Here is a 21,065-nt window from a genome sequence, read left to right on the forward strand (position 1 = left end):
GGCTTATTAATCCAGTGGTTTAAAATGTTACTAGTGCCAAAAATTTCTAAAATCTGATAATATTCCCTGCATACAGTGTGTGAGGTTTATATTGCAGGAGTTTCTCCTGTTGCAATTTAGAAGTAGATAGCTCTTAGTTAATTGAAGATTTAGTGTGGGATGTTTACGAGATTAAGTGTACCAATGTTTTTGCTAGGTATACGGGGAGGTGGTGGGTCAGGGAAGAGTTTAGGTTAAGTACAGGAGTTTTGTTGTTATTATTTATTATAAATTTACATATTATTCCAACAGGCTAAGTTTGACTGTCATATTCACTGTGATTTCACAATGTCATATGTTTCTATCTACTGATTACTTACAATATTTTTACCTGAGATGCACTGCTTACTACTCTCCTCGCAAGTTGCTTCAGATGGGTGCCAGATCGGATGCTGATTGTCCAAATTGCGGAGACACTGATGCCACCTACTCTGGAACTGCCCTGTTGTTGGAGACTTTTGGTCATGGGTGGTGGGGGTTATACAAAATACGGGTATCACGGTCCCATTACTGTTCCCCAGAACATGTGTGTTCGGTCTGGGAGTGGATCTTTTACTGGGTAGAAGCGCTACCAGGTATGATCTTAACCTCCTTGCCCTGTGCCGTGTCTTCCGCACAGGGACGGGCGCCTGTCTCTGTCCATAGACGTCTGGTTGCCTAGCAACCAGATGTACTTCCGGGGTCACGGCAGCCGCGGACGCCATTCACAGTCTCCGGCGGTGGTGTTCAGCGTCAGCACTGCCGATAGGTAGCCCTGCCCCCTCTCCCTATTTATACCTGGCTCTGGCACCTAATGAGTGCCAGAGTATTAGGTCTCCTGCTCTCCAGCATTATAGTGTTATTCCCTTGTGTCTCCCAGTGTATGACACGGCTACGTTCCTGACTACTTCTGTTCCAGTATTCCATGTGTATTGATCCGGCTACGTTTTGACCACTCTCCTGTCTCCCGTGCTCCTGATACCAGACTTGGCTATGTTTTGCCCACTCTCCTGTCTTCCATGCTCCTGATACCTGACCCGGCGAGTTATCTGACCACGTTTACGGATTTCCCTATTGCTCCTTCTGATATGCACAGCTTGACCCGGACCGCCTGACTCCTCTTTCATCCTGCACGCTTCACTGGTTGCTCCCTCTGAGGACCGAGACCTGCGTGTCTCATGCAGCAAAGTCCATACTTCCTTGCGGGGGTCCCTGGCGAAGACCTGGGACATGTTAGACTCCGCGCCTCTTTGGTGAGTAGTGCGGAAACCAGTAAGCTACACACTCCTAGTTTTGTGACACTACTGAGCTGTGATGTTATTAATCCTTTATATAAGTGGAATCTTAATCATCAAATAAGCATTTTAAAATAGTATATTAACCACTTTAACTCCTCCTATATTATATATAAATAAATGCTGCCTATCAAGGGTGGTAGTTTTTGTGCACTAAATCTGAGTGAATAGATAATGAACCTTTAACTAGTGAAACATTTTTACATTTGCATTGACTTACCTGCAAACAATAAGGGAGGAAGCAACTAATGGCACTATTTGACTATACCAATGTATGCCCTTTTGAAGCTTGGGGCTAATTTCTACATCATCACAAAAGCCTCCTATCTGTCAGATCCTAGTGAGCCCAGGGCTGATCCTGTCACGAGCCGCGACAGTACTTCCAGCCACCATGACTCACTGCTTGCCTCTCGCTCGTGTCCTAGCCATCTCCATGATGATCGGTACATCACGTCTGCCCACACATACCGGCCATTGCCAGGGCGACCGGGACGCTCTTCATCCTCTAAGCCGCAGCGTCCCAGCCATTAACATCTGCTGGGTGCACGGCGAGCTTTGCATAGGGTTAATTACTGCCTCCTGTGTAGTGTGGGCTGTTCCTCTCCTTCCTCTCTGATTGACTCATCTTTGTATTTAAGGCAGGGAGGGCTTAGCCTCTCTGACGGTTATAGCTTCAGAACCTCTGATTGCTGACCTTCTAGTGTTGTTCCTGAGACTCTCAGCTCCTTTCTGTTTGCCTTCTTTTGTGACCCCTGCCTGTTTAACGGACACTGCTACTTCGCTTGCGAAGCACTAAAGCGCTACGGAATTTGCTGGCGCTATATAAATAAATGTTGATGATGATGACTTCTGCCTGATTACCGGATTCTGCTTGAACGCTAGTTGCCCTGACCTCCTCCTGATTACCGGGTTCTGCTTGAAGGCTTGTTGCCCTGACCTCTGCCTGCTTACTGGATTCTGCTTGTCAACCAGTTGCCTTGTTCTACCCCGGACTCAGTCCGGTCTCCCGGTATCCTCCTACCACCCTCACTGCACTCTCCAAACATAAGCTCCTACTACTTAGATTTAAATACCTGGTGGCATCTGAGTAATTGTGAGCAATACTCGCTCTACGGGAAAGGCGGCTGCTATAGGCGAAGACCTCTACTGCCTGTTCCAGGAGTTTGTGGTTGGGACGATAGCCTAACAGATTTGTAGCACTTGTAAGAGGGTGGCTGGTCCCTGAGGAGCGGCCAGCCACCAAAGAGCAGACCATATCGGGCCTAGCCCTGGCCTATTGGTGGTCGGTCACAATCCACCTGTGGAACTATATTTGATTGGTGGCCTGGAGCTGCAGGTCCATTGTTAACCTGGGCCTGGTGTCGGTAGAAGATAGACAGATTTCGGTCATAGCGAGGAGGTTGAAAGAGTTTCAGATGAACATGCATTATATGGTGGCCAGTTTATTGCAGACTGATCTGGAATTTCAGAGGGTACAGGAAAGCGAGATTGAATAGGAAGGGAAGTAAGAGCAAAGAATACCAGTATGTTGTGCAGTGATGGTGATTGTTTGGTGAGAAGACGGAGTACTTGCAAGGGGCATTGTGGAAGTTCATGAGGGGGGCTTATGATTGAGCAGGAAGAGAAAAATAGGAGGGCAGAGACATAGCAGAGGAAGAAGAGTGGAGAAGTGGTGAGATTAGATGAAGCAGGCCATACTTAAAGGGCAGGGAAAGAGGTGAGGTGGGAAGTAGGACTTAGGTTTGCAGAGTGCACAGAAGAAGGTGAGTTACGATAGCGTGAATATGGGGATGAAACAGGAGGGGTAGGAGGTGCAGGGAGAATGTTTGGTTTTATAGCATCGTGAGTGGGGGTATAGTGGCAGTGGAGGAGGAGGTATATATTAGTAAGGATAGGGCAGAACCAGGGATTGGAGCTGGGGCTGATGTCACCAGCGAACGTGATAGAGAAGAGGTGCTGGCAAGGACATTCTGGCTGTGGGGCAGAGGCAAAGGTGTGAGAGATTGGTGGGTTGTAGGTAAGGTAGAGAGGAGTTGGAGGATGTAAATGTGCTAGGTGAAAGGGTAGGGAGGAGAGGCAGAGATGTGAGATAACAATGTTAAGTAAGACAGTGATGCTTAATAGCTTATCTAGTGATGCTTAATAGTTGCAATAAAACTATGGCAGTGCAGACAATGACAGTGGGCCTGATTTATTAAGGAAAGTTAAGCAAAAAATTGAGTACGTTTTCTTACTCAAGTTTTCTGGACAAAACCATGTTGTAATGCAAGGGGTGGAAATTAGTTTATTATTTTGCACATAAGGAAAATACTGTCTGTTTTTCATTAGCACACTAATACTTGATAGCTTTTTTGTACACTGAAATTCAAAGTTCATCTAGGACATGCCCGACCCCAAATATAAATCTGCCATTACAAATTACATTTACCTCCCCCTCCAATGCAACATGGTTTTGCCTTACTTACTTTTACTTAACTTTCCTTAATGAATCAGACCCATTAAGTCCACATACAGATCTTGAAGTACTCCACTGGTGACCTTTCTCACTTCTGATTGTATACCATTCACTACACCTCTGTCTTCTATCCTTCAATACATCCAACTTGACCTATTATTTTACTAAACCTGTCAAAAAAAAATGTTTGTTTGTTTGACATGATCTAACCTGGTAAATACTTGCTGCTTTGGATCTTGTAAGTTGCTGAATTTGAGACATTGTATAATTCTTTCATTCAGCAGTATTTCCATTAATCACTATTACTGATTATTGGACTCAGTCAGCCTCATGTCTATTTGTGAATTAAGTTAAGTTTTCCCAATCCTCTGGGAGTACTCCTGTTAATAGTAACTGGTTGAATAGTTCAGTTAATGTCATAACCAGTGTCCCTTAAAGCTCTTTTAGTATTGCAGGATGTATTGCTTCTGGTCCCATTGACTTTTCTAATTTCACTTTTGAGAATACTCTGCGCAAGGAAGTCTTTTTTACTGTGACCATAATCCCACATGGTATGGATCATATGTTATTCTTTAGAGGATAGCTACAGAATATTTTTCTCCCCAAAAACGACTTGCATTTTAGATGTCCTTATATATGATGGAAACCAATTGCAGCTTTTGGTGTGCACTTTGTAGGTGAAACTTCATTTCTAGGCTTTTTTATACCAATATTTAGGCCAGGGACATAGTGATGACAGAGTGAACTTTTACAGCAACATTTCTATTCTTTGTAATACCTGTATAAGGTCGCTCAGAGCATTGTTACAGGGCAATTCCAAAAGCCAGAATGTGGACTTGCCACTTGCTATGCACTAGGTGAACAATAACATGTATTAGTGTAAAATTAAATCTTCTGTGAACTTACAAATTATGTAATTCATAAATGCTTGATTCTGCTTCTAGTAAGTTTCAGACGGTGATTGCATGCATGTGCCCTCCAGTCAAATGACTATTTTACAACATACAAAATACCGATGATCATTTTACAACAGGTATAAAAGGAACTAGTTTCATCTGTAAACTTTTTAATAAACATTTATTATGCTCTGAAATATTTCTGTGAAAATATCATAAAATGTGAATGCCTTTTAATAAAGTCTTACCAGTGGATTGATCTTGAGGAGTTTGGTGATTACATTTCTTTGGTACAAAGACCTCCTGTTCCATAAAACTTGACAATTTTTTCCCCAAGTATGTGACCTGTAAAACCAGACAATCATGTGTGAACTAAAATATTAGGATGCAATTTAATATGGTTGTTCAAGGGAATCTCCACCAAAAAGGATTTTTCCTATTTGACGGCCGCAGGGGCGGGGGGGGGGGGGACAGGGACAGAGGGAGGAGCACGTACCCCCATGTTCTACACTCAGTTTTTGCAATGTAATGCCTTGTCAAATGCATATGAACCTATATTTGCCAGAATGTCTGGGAGACTCCCGAAATTTAGGGAGTCCTCCAGGATTCCTGGAAGGGAAGGCCACCCTCCCGCAGCCTACTCATTTTCCGAGTGAAGTGGAACCAAGATGATGCCAATTGCATAATCATAGCCCTGACCCCTGCTGCAGCGAATCTCCGTAATATGCAAGAGAGGGGAAGACCATGTAGGCACACTGGTGGATTTTTTCACTAGTAAACATAACTTCACACTCCTATGGCAGAGAGATTGAAATAGAATTAAACATTTTGTTGAAAATATTTGTCTCCAGTTGGAAAACCTATTTTAATATGTTAATAAAAGAAATTTGTATTTGAGACACGCTCGTATGGCCTACCTACATATTATATATTTCAGGTAAAGTGATTTGGAAAATACCATTATATATGATGGCAATGCCCTATTGTAAATCATTTTTGTATAAATCAGCTTAATTCATATTGTCTCTTTTTGTTTTTTCATCAGGGCGAATGATCGCATTGGCCTACATTAGATAATGCTAATGTACAATTTGTATGTGTAATGGGAATAAAACAGGCTTATGCATTTGTTACATTGTTTGGAAATCTTTAAGAAAAATACTGAATGTAAAATATATTCACTTCCACATTTTGGTCCTGATTCACGTGCGGATATATGTCTGTTTGCATACTTTTTTTTGCGTGAAATAGCTCTGCTTGTGCCCAGAAACGCGAATTAACGCAATTGAAGGCCATTCATGTCTGAACGCAAATAACACTTATGGTTGTCTACAACTTGAAACACGGATTTTGGGAGGGAAGGGGTGGACTTAGTCCAGATATAGTAAGGGAGGGCTTTCCCATGCAGATCTGGCCAATCAAAGTCCTGTGTTTGTCATAAGTACACTTGGTTTTGGCTGTATATTTTCTACCCACTACAGGGCAGGTGTAAATGCTGACTGATAGTGACTATTGACATGGCATAGTCTTTAAGGAACAAACACAGAGAGATCCTTTTAGGATAACCCCACCCTTTCATGCACCTGCTATAGCCTATAAATTGATTTGAGCAACTTCCATTTCTTTATATGGCATAGTCTTTGTTTTAAAAATTTACACATACTTAATTATGTAATGTAACAAACATATATGCAGCAGGAAATTGCTGATTTCATTCTGACTGCTGCAGTGTTGTTTTCAGCCTGGGTGTGATCATTTGAACTCCTCTAACCTGCAGCTCAATCTGACACATGCCCTGATTGGCTACTTCTTCTTTAAATACCTTTCAGTTTCACTGAACCTTTGCCGGTTATAGCGTTCAGTTCCTGGTTGCTGACCTGCTCTTGTGTAGTGTGCTGATTCCTGGATTGATTTTCTGTGTATGACCTTTGGCTCCTTTTCCTGGACTGTGTTTCATTGCTGGTAGTCCGCACCTTGTGCTTGTTACTCGGATATCCTTGCTTTCTGCCGGCCCTGACCCTTGCCTGAACCCTACCTCTCTGCCTGCTTCTGTTCTTGGACCCCGGCTTGTTCCTGACCACGGTTATCTCCTGTCATCACCTCCTATACCACGCTGCGGTGATATTCATAAGCTTGCACTATGCTGAGTTTAAGACCTGGGGACATCTGAGTACCTGTGAGTGCTACAAGCTCTACGGGAAAGGTGGCTGCTATAGGTGAAGACCCCTACACCCTGTTCTGCTTATAATAATCAACCGTTAGCCGTAACATTCAGCTGTTAATCGTAACAATATATATAAAAAATATATATTTGAAAATAAATATTAATATAAATGATTAGATTAGGAATTGTGATAATTTTTTAATTTCTGACAATATTTTTTTTTAATGCATTCTGATGTTTTATTGTACATATGCTTGTGCGTATAGTGCAGTATTTTCTGTCTATGTATGGCAAGTACTGTATGACAGAGCGTACTTGCATCCAGATTTATATCAAAAAGTATCTTGAGATATGCTTGGATTTAAATGCGTTCGGAACTATGCTCAAATTGCATGCTTTTTATAAAATGTACAATACAATGAGCAAGTTGTGTTCGGACATGAAACAGGCCCTTTGTTTGGCTTATAAACAATATAACAATCTAAAAAGCACACACAATTTCATTGAAAATCAGAACAACCAGATTTACTATCCTGCCCAATAAAAATGATAATGATTACAATCTATATTGATAAGGTTCAATTATTTTGGCCCAATACACAGAGGTAATTTGGTCAAAAACAACCTCATTTCTTAACATGTTCACTCTGCATGGCCAGTTTTAGTGTTTTGAATGTAACACATCCCATTGTCTGAATATTAAAGCCAAGAGTTCTACATACAGACAGTACTAATCTGAGACAACTGGCATGACACCACTTTTTCTAAAATAACTAACTCTATATGTACCAAATAAATGTGTTTACACGTTTATACAATTTCGATTGGTTCTTTAGAAAACTCACTGACCTTATTGGCTACATATTTCCAACTCACTGAAAGGTTATTTCCTAGAAGAGCCTTTACCCACTGAGCTGGATCCCGGTAGATTGCTCCAGAACAATCGCTTATATGCCCATCAGGTAGTAAAGTGGCTTTGTGGCTGTAGTCCTAGGGCAATCACAAAGGAATGTTATTTGACACCTACAAAAAGTATTAAAAAATCCCCTAAACACTCATCCATAAGAGAGGCTTCTGGACAAAACATGGCTCTGACATGAGACTGTTTATTTTACTCATAAAAGAGACAACTAACTTGATTCACTGTACTTTTATAAGCCAGTATAGGGACTCTCATTGTTTAGAGTCAGGACCACCCTATTAGTAGAAGCACCCTGACAGGGCGGGTGGCTTACATACATTTACAAATGTGTGTAACTGAGACTTGTGCATTATTATGTACAAGTAGATTAGCAGCTCTTTTACTGGTTCGGATGAAGTCTGAATCATGTGTGCCGTATCTAACATGAAACGTCTAAAATTGCTCTGCACATGCTCAGAAATGGACCTTAAGCCAATGTACGCAATTCCATGCAATTCATGTCCAAAAGCAAATTACACTTACAACTGCCTACAATTGGAGAGGTGAAACGTGGGAGGAAAGGGGCGGACTAATGTAGGCCATGTACAGAAAGGGCGTGCTGTCGGCCTGTCACAGATGCGACTGGTTCAAGTGCTGGGTTTCTCCTAAGTATGCTTGGTTTGAGCCGTATTACTTGCACCAGTTACAGGGCAAGTGTAAGTGCCAACAGATAGTGATGACTGACATGGCATAATCTTTGTATTAAATCTTTGTATATGCGTGCAACCAGCTAGCACAGAACATGTGTATGCAAGTAAGATAGATTATAAAACTGAAATATAAGGACAGTACACATTAAAAGCATATTGATTTATGTATTTAATTTTATTAAAACCCATATTTATCTTGATTATACTGTTGAGTTGTTTATTTCTTTTATAACATAACTTTTTTTGGTGTTCTCATGTGACCTTTCATTGAACAGATGCTTGGGCATATACTGCAGTTTGTTCTGTCTGTCTACATACAGCAAGTGACATTTAGGCAGAGCGCATTTACACCCAGATTCAAATTGAAAAGTATCTTGAGATACGCTTGAATGTGAATATGGTTAAAGCCAACATTTATCAAGTGCAATATATTATGTTGCATTATATCCCAAGATTCTATTACAGTAACCTGGGCTGTGAACACTTTTCTTATCACATAATTCAATCCAGGTAAATGCATTAAGAAAATAAAATGGGGAATTCAAGAGTACAGCATTTTGTACTGGGGGAAGGGGTCATGTTTGTAGATATGTCATTTGATATAGAATACCTCAAATGCTACATAAGTGGTTCAGGACTTCAAATGGTTTTGTGATTTACTGAATGTCAGATATGCAATAAATTCTAATGGATAAAGCTTCTTTTGAGGCCTCAAAATAATGGCAGAAGGGCTCCCAGAAGAATGGCACTTGTAGTCTCAACTAATAAAAGAGGTAGAGTACTGACAAATGGAAGATTTAAAGATAAAGGGCCTGATTCATTAAGGATCTTAACTTGAGAAACTTCTTATTTCAGTCTCCTGGACAAAACCATGTTACAGTGCAAGTGGTGCAAATTAGGTTGTCAAGACACATACATAACAACCTACTAGTTTAATTCACTAACATTATGAAGACTTTTGGCTTGCAAGACCCAAAATGTTTTAGTGAACTCTCACATGACTATTCAAAAGTAATCAGAATAGAAAATAATAATCATGATTTGTTGTGCAAAATACATCTCTGTGCTTTGTTAGTTTCTGTGTCTTAGAGGAGTAGATCCTTTGGAAAATGTAAATGAATTATTAATTATGAATAATTAATTATTTATATAATTGTCATAGATTAATTCTGGCACTTCAATCAAAAACCTTGTACAGTAAAATACAATACTAATCTAGAACAATTTGCTGTGGAGTTCTGATTAGGTGTGGCGGACTTTGAGATATCAGAAATTATACACACACAAGAATTATACACAAAGTAAATAATGGTCAATCCTACTTTATTGAATTTTATGACAAAATGTCACCTTTTGCGGGGGTCCCTGGCGAAGACCAGAGACATGTTAGACTCCTCATCTCTTTTTAGAGTTGAGCCAAAACCAGCAAGCAATCCTCCAGTTTCATAAATATCGTGACAGTATACTTTGGCCATGTCTACAGATGGAGCAGGTGAACCTTCTGTCCGTGTCCTCCTCCTTCATCTCGTTCGTCAGGTCAAGCAACAAGAGGCGGATCAGGGCCGGTTGTTGCAATGTGTCCAAGGTGTAGTATCCAGCCTTGATTCTCTGCAAGGTTCTCTGGCAACACCCCAAGCTGCTGTTACTACTGCTACAGTTACCACCTTGGCAGCTTCCGCTTCTATCACTGTTTCTTCCTCTGTGTTACAGATTCCTTCTCCCGAGAAATACGACGGTCATGCCAAGAGATGCAGGGGATTCCTATACCAGTGCGCTATTCAGTTTGAATGTAATTCTGCAGCCTTTCCATCAGAGTGAACCAAAGTTGCCTTTATTATTTCCCTGCTCAGTGGTCAGGCTCTTGCCATTATGAGAGCATAATCTTTGAAAATTCTGCCTCCTTTATCGAGATGTTCCGAAAGATATTCGACGACCCAGGACGAGTCTCCTTGGCAGCCACAAGTCTTTTGAATCTCCGTCAAGGCTCTTTATCGGTTGGTCAATATGCCGTGCAGTTTTGCACTCTTGCATCAGAGCTGCTTTGGAATAACAAGGCTTTGATCGCTACCTTTTGGAAGGTTCTCACAGACTGCATTAAAGATGAACTAGTGTCCAGAGAGCTTCCCTCCGACCTTGATGCTCTCATTTCCATGTGCATACCGATTGACCTCAGCTTCAGAGAAACAGCCCAGGTGAGATCTTCTGCTAGACGCACTCCCCGCTTGGCAGCTCAATTCCAGAACCCAGTTTCTCCTCCTGAAGAACCGATGCAGCTCGGTCGCTCCCGTTTATCTCTTGAGGAGCAAGAGAGACGGTTCAAACAAGGTTGTGTTTATACTGTATTATTATTATTATAATTTATTTGTTTGGCGCCACAAGGTATCCGCAGCGCCGCACACAGTACTAACAGTAGAGTCAGAGTCAGTAGAGTAGAATATGCCCAGAGTCACTGTAGTGACTCTGGGCATATTCTGAGATCTTGCCCAAAGAGACCGGGAAACTCTCCCTCCTAGACGATAAGAGGGAGACCATCCTAGGAGTTGCTGTTTCCACTCCCTGTTCATCCCATAATCCAGAATTCCTGATGTCAGTTCAGCTGGATTCTCCTAATGAGCCTTACCTGACTTCAGCCTTTGTTGATTTTGACACTGCTGGAAATTTTATAACGTGCCTCTCTTGCCTCGCAGCTCCATTTGCCTATTCAGACCTTGTCCCATCCACTATCCCTCACCACAGTGGATGGTAATCGCGTCAGCAATGGTTCCATCTCCAATATCACCTCTCCTCTGCGGCTGTTAGTAGGACATTTGCATCAAGAGTGGATCCAGTTTTTGGTACTGCCTCAGTTTGTGAATCCTCTCATTTTGGGTTTGCCTTGGCTACGTGTCCATACCCCTCAGTTTGACTGGGTCCAGGCTGAAGTCACTTCCAGGAGTCCTCAATGTCACAAGCAGTGTCTCACCTTGCCTCGTTTTTCGGTGTCTCGAACCTCCTGTCAACTTCTTTTGTCTGAGACTTATCTTTCCCCAGTCTATAGTGCCTTCAGAGACGTCTTCTGCAGGATCAAGTCTGAAGTTCTTCCTCTGCATCGCCCTTGGGACTGACCAATTGGTTTGGTCCAGGCAAACAAATTCCCTGAGGGAGGATCTATCCGCTTCCCTCTCGGAGACCCAAGCAATGTCTCAGTATATTTCCGAAAATCTGTCTCACGAGTTCATCAGGATGTCATCCTCACCCGTTGGAATGGCGGTTCTTCTTTGTAAAGAAGGACGGTTCTCTCCGTCCTTGCATAGATTATCGCCAACTGAAAAAAATTGCCATCAAAAATTGCTACCCACTACCTCTTATCTCTGATCTATTTGACTTGATTAGTAGCGCACAGATTTAAGCTAAGTTGGATATCCGTGGGGCTTATAAACTTATCCATGTCCACGAAGGGGATGAGTGAAAGACAGCCTTTTTTACCCGAGACTGGCATTAGGAGTACCTCGTAATGCCTTTTGGTCTTTGTAATGCCCCAGCGGTTTTTCAGTTATTTGTCAACAAGATTTTCCGGGATCTTCTGTATAAGTCTGTTGTGGTTTACCTTGATGACATTCTAGTCTTCTCGCAAGATCTTTCTTCCCATTGGATTAATGTTATGGAGGTACTCCCTCGTCTCCGCAGTCATCAGCTTTACAGCAAACTAGAGAAATGCATCTTCGAAGTCACTAAAGTCCCATAATTGCATTTCATTTTGTCTGGATCCGGCTTACAAATGGATCCCGAGTGTAACGGCTATGAATAATTATGGATCCCCAGCCTCTACCCAGATGGTAACGGCAGAGGGTGGTGGAGACAGGACACAGTGGAATTGAAGTTCTTAACTTGGGAGCACCACAGGGAACAATAACTCAAACGATGGTAGTAGTGTTGCAACTTGATATATTGATAGAAGATACAACAGCATTAATAATAAAATACAATCGTAATCACAGATGTACTTCAGTTGGTAACCAATGGCAACAGCATGCGGAATAGACAATATAACAGTTCAACGCTAGATGATAATTAGAACACTTGGATCCCACACGAAACACACAGCAGATGAAGGTGAACCACTGACACAGCTAGAAGTCCGATAGGAATAGTATGTAGACTTGGCTGATCCAAACGTATATTATGATTCACTTTAGCAGCTGGTTATAGGTATCACAATAGTTCATATAGCGGAACAGAGAACGTTATATGCTATCCAGGAACTTAGGTATAACTGGTAACATGCAGGAGGGTGTTGCCTAGAAGTAACAGTGTGAAACTAAATCCAAACTGAGCGTAGAACTACAGGTCACAGAAGATCCGGTTAACAGGTAAGCGAGAGTTCATCACAATTAGACAACAGCTGGTAATGCACACAACTTGAATTGAAGTAGAGGCTCCCGGCTTAGCAGTATATTCATATTAACAGTCCAGCAATAATAATCAGCAGAATGATAATAGCCGTGCCAGACATAGAACCACAGATGACAAGAGAACTTGATAGTAGTTCAACATAGGATACTGCAACATAGACAGCCGAGTAGAATAGTACTTGAGCCAATCAACATGAGCGCAGGTGTAGCAGACAACTCACGAATAGTTCTGAGTGCAGATGAACAACAACACGTAACTTCAGCTTGTAGATGAACCACGAACTGGCATACAGCGGAGCCGATGGAGAGCAATGATGACAGGTAACTTCGGCAGCCAATAGTATCCAGAAAATAGGCAAAAGATCAGATATGCAGCCAGAACCCACGGCAGTGTGAGTAACACGAAGATCAGGCAATGAGTCCATGATTACGGGAGCTTGAAATAGTCCTCTAGGACCAATAGGCTTCAGAAGGAGGTCCCAATCAACATAACGAGAAACACCTATGGACAGGTAGAGACTCTGTAGCGAAAGCAAGCACCAACATAGTTCTTAAAGGGCAAGTCACAACGCCAGCACCTAGATATGGGACCGGCGTGTGACACCGAGAAAGTGGCGGCTATCAACGATTGGCCTCAGCCACCAGGTCTCAAGGCTATACAGAGATTTGTGGGGTTTACCAATTACTATTGTCAGTTCATTAAGGGCCTTTCTACTATCATTGCCCCTTTTACTGCCCTTACTCGGAAATCTGCCAACCTCAAAAATTGGCCACCCGAAGCAGTGGCAGCCTTTAACCGGTTAAAGCAGACCTTTTCTTTCGTACCTGTCCTCTCTCAACCTGATCAGAAAAAACCCTTCTTCCTAGAAGTTGACACCATCTCTGTGGGGATTGGAGCAGTTCTCTTTCAGTAGTCTTTGTCCAGTACCCACCACCATTGTGGCTTCTTCTCTAAGAGATTTTCTGTTAATGAAAAATAATTATGGGATCAGTGACAAGGAGCTCCTTGCCATTAAATTGGCTCTGGAGGAATAACGTCATCTCCTCAAAGGGTCCCTTCATCTTGTAGCGGTCTATACTGACCACGAAAATCTCATTTACATTCGCCCAGTGTCTCAACCCTCGTCAGGCTCGGTGGGCCTAATTTTTCTCTCACTTTAACCTCAGCCTTACTTACCATCCTGGTTCCAAGAATTTTCATGTCCACGCTCTTTCCCGTTCCTTCGATAACTCTGAGCTCTGCACCCTTTCTGAACCACAATCTATTTTGGACAGCACCAATATTGTGGCTATTACCAAGACTTCTTCTAAGACTCCTCCAAGAGGTTGTTCGTATTTGGAACCAAACTTGCGACCCAAAACATTACATTGGGCACACTCATCTAAGTTGTCCGGGCATGCTGGAGTCAAGAAAACTTATGCATTTTAACGTCAACGCTACTGACCCACTCTGTACTCCGATATTCGTAAATTTGTGTTGTCTTGTACGACCTGTGCTCAGAATAAGAATCCCAGGTTAGCACCTTCTGGACTCCTGCATCTGCTTCCTACCCATGATGCTCCTTGGCAGAGCATGTCCATGGATTTTATCATGGATCTTCCCCCCAGTAATGGCTATACTATCATTTTGGTTGTGATCGATATATTTTCTAAAATGGCTAATTTCGTTTCACTGGTCGCTCTTCCCACTGCGTCTCAGCTGATTTTCTTTTTTTGTAAGGAGATCTTCAGACTTCATGGTTGTCCTCTTGAAATCATATTGCATCGGGGTGTCCAATTTGTCTGCCGCTTTTGGAGGGCCTTTTGTAAAAATCTGGATTTGGACGTAAAATACTCTTCTGATTATCATCCGCAAACGAACGGACAAACCGACCGGCAAAATCAGGACCTTGAGGTGTTTTTACAATGTTTATCTTCCGATAATCAAATGGACTGGGTTAACCTTCTTCCTAGGGCAGAGTTTTCCCATAACTTTCATGTCCATGAATCCACTGGCATCTCTCCCTTTTTCTCAGTGTTTGGTGTTCAACCTATCCTCCCGGATTTCTTGTCCAGTGTCTCTTCCTCTATTTCCACGGGTGATGCTTTGGTATGGGATTTTTTGCATATCTGTGCAGTGACTAAGGCTAGACTACTGAAATCTTCCCAACGCTACAAACAGTTCTCTGACCATCATTGGCGACTTGTGGCCGTGTTCCACGTTGGTGACAAAATCTTTCTCCATGAAGAATATGAGAATCCAAAATTCGACTAACCTTATACTCGTCTGCCTTCCTCCCTCAATGTTCATGATACATTTCATTTTTCTCTTCTGAAGCCACTGATAATTAATGAGTTTCACCGACTTCCTTCTCGCCCTGCTCCTATTCGGACCTCTGTGGGAGACGAGTATGAGGTTAGTCGAATTTTGGATTCTCGCATTCTCCATGGACGTCGTCAGTTTTTAGTTCATTGGAAGGGTTTTTGCCCAGAGGAGAGATCCTGGGTCAACAAAGAGGATCTTTATGTCCCACTCCTTTTGAAGCAGTTTTATAAAACCATTTGTACTCTTTCTTCTGAACGGAGAGAGGAGGGGGGTGCTGTCTGGCGCTGTCCCTGTGCTTTTGCTTCCGCACAGGGACGGGCACCTGTCTCATATGACGCGCTTGCGTCTGGTTGTTCAGGAACTAGACGCACAACCCCCGGCTCTTTTAGAGACTCTGCAGGCCCTTCCCCCAAGCAGAACACCCACTCAGAGTGAGACTGACATTCTTTTAAAACACCTCTCACAGGTGCAACCATTAACTAGTCTGCTGTCAGACTGGCAGAACAGAAGACACAAACTGGGCCTTGTAATTGGAGCCCACCCTTCTCTCTCCATTTACACCCCAGGGACCCTTACCAGCTTTTCTCTAAAGCTGAACACTTTGGGAAGCTTCTTCCCACACAAAACAATCACCCTGGGTTTTTTAAAACATGTAGGTCAGAAACCTGGGACAAATATATCTGCCCAGAAACACTATTCCAGTGTTTTTGTCACAATATATAATAAATATTTAAAATAAACCACAGATATACATCAACATGTAGTACAGCAAAAGCAAATGTCAGGTGCCTTCCCTGTACTTTTTCGCTACCGAACAGGGACGGGTGCCTGCTTCCTATGACACGTTCACGTCTAGTTGCTCGGCAACCAGACACACAACCTCCGGCCACCCGTTGGACGGTTCTGCCGAGTCCCGTTCCTAGGCAACGGGACGCTATTCCTGGTCCTGGCGGCAGTAGCACACATCACCGCAGCCGGTAATTACGTTTCCTCCCTTCCTCTATTTATACTTGATTCTGACACCATTAGGTTGCCAGAGTATTGGGTCCTCTTACTCCAGCGCTTCCTGTGTCTGACTTGTATCCTGTTGCTCCTGTGTATGACCTCGGTTGTTTCCTGACCTGTTCTTGGTTCTTCCTTCTAGCTTTGGTGATTTATTCCTGTGACTGACTTCAGCTGTCTGACTACGTTTTTGGATTTCCCTTTGGTACCTTTCCTGCCACCACGGCTTGACCCTGATTGCCTGACTCATCCATCCATCTAATTGTTTTGCTGATTACTCTCTTTGAGGACCGCGACCTGCGTGCCTTGCGGAGGTCCCTGATGAAGATCAAAGACACGTTAGACTCCGCACCTCTCTGTAGAGTTGAGCCAAAATCAGCAAGCAATCCTCCAGTTTCATAAATAACGTGAAAGCAAAGCTGTCAGCAGCTGTTTTGATCCTAACAGGGATCTTTCTCAAGGCTCACAGAATACTGAAACCCACAGTGCCTCATGTTGCTATACCAATATCTAACAACAACAGGACGCAGAGCGTCTTCAAGCTTGTCTATCAGTGCACATAAGTTGATCACGCAAATTGCACCCTGTGCGGTGACAAAACATTGGAGACTTCAAAAACTGTTCTGCAAAGCAAAACGTCACTGGCGTAAAACTCGTACCTCTGATTTCTTCATATATACTTCTATCTACCACTCCTATCGAAAATGCTCTGGACACTGCAAAAAAACATAGTTCAAATCTCTCATCTATACTCAGGCTTTTAACCACAGACACCTTTTTAACACATTTAAATCTCTTCTCAACCCTCCCACTCCAACCCCTCTAACTAATATCAGTGCCCAGGATTCTGCTTCCTACTTCAACGACAGAATTTATAAGATCAGACTAGAAACAGTATCATCTTCCTCAACAAGCAATCAGCTCAATTTCTTCCTAGCACCCTCTGACACGGTCTCTTTATTTGATCCCACAAATGAAGATTAAGTATCTACTCTCTTCTTATTTTCCTACTTAACCTCCTGTCCTCTTGATCCTATACCCTCACAAATCGGTAGTTCCCTGTCTCCTGTGCTCATCCCACCCATAACTAAAATCTGTAATCTCTCTCTCTTCACTGGTATCTTTCCATCATTATTAAAGCATGCAATAATTACTCTGATTCTGCAAAAACTAAATTCTACCCAAACTCTCTCTCAAAATATCTCCCAAACTGCCACCTGAGTTCTGCAAAAGATCTGCATCTCTCATCCACACCTATTACCTGCTTTCATTCCCGGTCACAGGAGCTTTTTCAGCTGCACCCACTTTCTGGAATTTCCTCTGTCAGTGATAGCCACCTCTGCTAGCTCCATGATTTAATAACTTATCAAATAATTAAAAAGACAAACAATATATCGCCTTTATTTTGTCAGGAAACCACTCCTGACCATCTTTACCTGTTATAAACTGCACTCTGCACACTCGTGACTCAGAAGTGTTTACTGAATGGGGTCACACACGTTTCCAGCGCTCAATCTTTCTCTCACCTATCACACAGGTTATAGATTTGTCAAGTCTCCTCCAAACAGCGCTCACCCCCCCCCCCCCCCAAACCACTTAGGTTCTGCCAAAATCTATTGAATAAGGGTAAAAGAACCCCAATATGCTGTCCCACATTGGCACACAATGCTCCTTGTTACACACAGGTTAGCAAGGCACACACCAGCAATCACAGGATTAAACATCACAAGACTCTGTTACAAAAATGTACACGCAGGCTCACACTAGGGTTGGTAGCCAAATGTATTAACAATTCACACACCAGCGTTCAAAGGGTTAACATGATCATGTAATCTTTTTTATAAAAGGCTAATGGATTCATTTAGAGCAATAAGGACAGCACTCATTATATGTTAGATTTAATATACAAAAAAAGTACAAAGCTTTCAGGTTATAAAAACAATTAATAAAAGGTGACAAAATATTAGGGATGTGCACCGGCGACTTTTGGTGTCTCGTGTTTTGTGTTTTGGATTCGGATTTTCGCGATGTTTTGGGTTCGGATTTGTTTCGCAAAACACCTGCCGAAAGGTTTTGGTTCGGATTTAAGGTTTTGGATTCGGATTTTTTTGGAAAAAAGCATAAAAAGTTCAAAAATCAAGTTTTTGGGCTTATTTTAACTCCTACGCTATTATTAACCTCAATAACATTCAATAACAATCATTTCCACTAATTTACAGTGTATTCTGAACACCTCACAATATAGTTATTAGTCCAAAACGTTGCAACGAGGTATCTTTCTGGACTGCGTAGTGGAGTGGTCCCCACAATATAATAAGAAAACCATCAACTGGTCTTAATCGCACCGAATAATGTACCTGGACTGCGTAGAGGAGTGGTCACCACAATATAATTTAAAAACCCTGAACTTGTATGATTCGCACCAATAAATGTATCTGGACTGCGTAGGAGTGGTCCCCACAATATAATAAGAAAACCATCAACTGGTCTGAATCGCACCGAATAATGTACCTGGACTGCGTAGAGGAGTGGGTCACCACAATATAATTTAAAAACCCTGAACTTGTATGATTCGCACCAATAAATGTATCTGGACTGCGTAGAGGAGTGGTCCCCACAATATAATAAGAAAACCATCAACTGGTCTTAATCGCACCAAAAAATGTACCTGGACTACGTAGAGGAGTGGTCACCACCATATAATTTAAAAACCCTGAACTTGTATGATTCGCACCAATAAATGTATCTGGACTGCGTAGTAGTGGTCCCCACAATATAATAAGAAAACCATCAACTGGTCTGAATCGCACCGAATAATGTACCTGGACTGCGTAGAGGAGTGGTCACCACAATATAATTTAAAAACCCTGAACTTGTATGATTCGCACCAATAAATGTATCTGGACTGCGTAGAGGAGTGGTCCCCACAATATAATAAGAAAACCATCAACTGGTCTGAATCGCACCGAATAATGTACCTGGACTGCGTAGAGGAGTGGTCACCACAATATAATTTAAAAACCCTGAACTTGTATGATTCGCACCAATAAATGTATCTGGACTGCGTAGAGGAGTGGTCACCACAATATAATAAGAAAACTATCAACTGGTCAGAATTCCACCAAACAAGTATCTGGACTGCGTAGTGGGGTGGCCCTGGTACCCAATTTGATACCGGGGCCACAATAAAATAAATACACCCTCAACTGGTCAGAATTCTACAAACAAGTATCTGGACTGCGTAGTGGGGTGGCCCCGATACCCAATTTGATACCGGGGCCACAATAAAATAAATACACCCTCAACTGGTCAGAATTCCACCAAACAAGTATCTGGACTGCGTAGTGGGGTGGCCCCGGTACCCAATATGACACCGGCCCCGGTACCCAATTTGATACACCCTCAACTGGTCAGAATTCCACCAAACAAGTATCTGGACTGCGTAGTGGGGTGCACAATTTGATACCGGGGCCACAATACCTCCTCCAACTTCCAAGTGTAGTGTTTATAACATCTTAACACTACACTAATTCTAGCACATCAAAACCTCTTGTTTTAAATAATGACAGGGCATTTAACTTTTGATTTAATTTATTGAATTTGTTGGCATTTTCTTTTACTTTTTGAACATGGCAAACGACTGTTGAATGGTCACATAATGCCAAAAAAATAGTTGCAAGATGGAATTGTCCTTGGGCCCTCCCACCCACCCTTATGTTGTTGAAATAGGACATGCACACTTAAACAAACCAATCATTTCAGCGACAGGGCCTACCAAACAACTGTGGCTGAAATGATTGGTTTGTTTGGGCCCCCACACCAAAAAAGCTATTCATCTCTCCCTGTACAAACTAAACAGGCTCTACTGAGGCAAGATGTCGTCCTCATCCTCAACCTCTGATTCCTCTCCCCCGACAGTGTGTACTTCCTCCTCCTCACACATTATCAATTCGTCCCCGCTGGACTCCACAACCACAGGTCCCTCTGTACTATCTGGAGGGCAGTGCTGTACTTGATTGAGGAATTGATCATTCATTTTTATGAACATCATTTTTTCAACGTTGTAAGGAAGCAACCTCCTTCGCCGCTCACTGACCAGGTTCCCCGCTGCACTAAAAACTCTTTCCGAGTACACACTGGAGGGGGGAAAACTCAGGTAAAATAGAGCCAGTTTGTACAGGGGCTTCCAAACTGCCTTTTTTTCCTGCCAGTAACAATATGGACTGTCTGACATGTCTATTTGGATGGTGTCAGCAACATAACCCTCCACCATTTTTTTCAATTGTGACAGCATCCAATGCAGCGACAGTAGACATGTCTGCAATGGTTGGCAGGTCCTTCAGTCCGGACGAGATGTTATCAGCATCCCCGCCAGCGCCTCTTTTAGGAAAACTGAGCTTTTTCCTCGCAGCCATAGATGTGGAAGAAAATGAGGGTGGAGCTGTTGGTATGTCACGGTCCTCTTCAGAGGACAATCTCCTGACCAGCAGGTCTTTGCACCGCTGTAGACTTGTGTCCGCCGGAAACAGAGACACAACATACGCTTTAAACAGAGGATCGAGCACAGTGGCCAGAATGTATTCCTCTGACTTTAAAAGAGTGACCACCCTCGGATACTGGCAAAGCGTACGAAGGGCTACATCCACAAGAGCTACATGCTTGGTGTAATCGCAATGGTTTACCAGCTCCTCCCTCACTTTCTCCAGCTGATTCTGCAACAGCCTGATCAGGGGAATGACCTGACTCAAGCTGGCAGTGTCGGAACTGACTTCTCGTGTGGCAAGTTCAAACGGCTGGAGAACCCTGCACAACACGGAAATCAGTCTCCACTGCGCTTGACTCAGGCGCATCCTCACTCCTTTGCCTATGTCGTAGGTGGCTGTGTAGGCCTGAATGGCCTTTTGCTGCTCCTCCATCCTCTGCAGCAT

The 21,065-nt window shown here is 42.7% G+C and overlaps 1 protein-coding gene across 5 annotated transcripts in view; it reads right to left on the minus strand.

The window, feature by feature from the left end:
* ANKRD31 (ankyrin repeat domain 31) overlaps nucleotides 1-21,065 on the minus strand; it is a 230,634-nt gene that overhangs the window by 13,412 nt on the left and 196,157 nt on the right. For 3 of the 5 annotated variants that reach the window (XM_075181902.1, XM_075181910.1, XM_075181920.1), the window contains 2 exons: nucleotides 7,678-7,818; nucleotides 4,913-5,009 (listed from right to left, as the gene is read on the minus strand). The exons of 1 other annotated variant lie outside the window; for it this stretch is intronic. In XM_075181902.1, coding sequence (XP_075038003.1) covers nucleotides 4,913-5,009; nucleotides 7,678-7,818 — 238 coding nt within the window. Of the gene's footprint in view, nucleotides 1-4,912; nucleotides 5,010-7,677; nucleotides 7,819-21,065 lie in introns of those variants that run through there. One more of the 5 variants, XM_075181937.1, reaches the window with a different exon arrangement.

This window comes from Mixophyes fleayi, chromosome 1, assembly GCF_038048845.1.
Source record: "Mixophyes fleayi isolate aMixFle1 chromosome 1, aMixFle1.hap1, whole genome shotgun sequence".
Lineage (NCBI taxonomy): Eukaryota > Metazoa > Chordata > Amphibia > Anura > Limnodynastidae > Mixophyes > Mixophyes fleayi.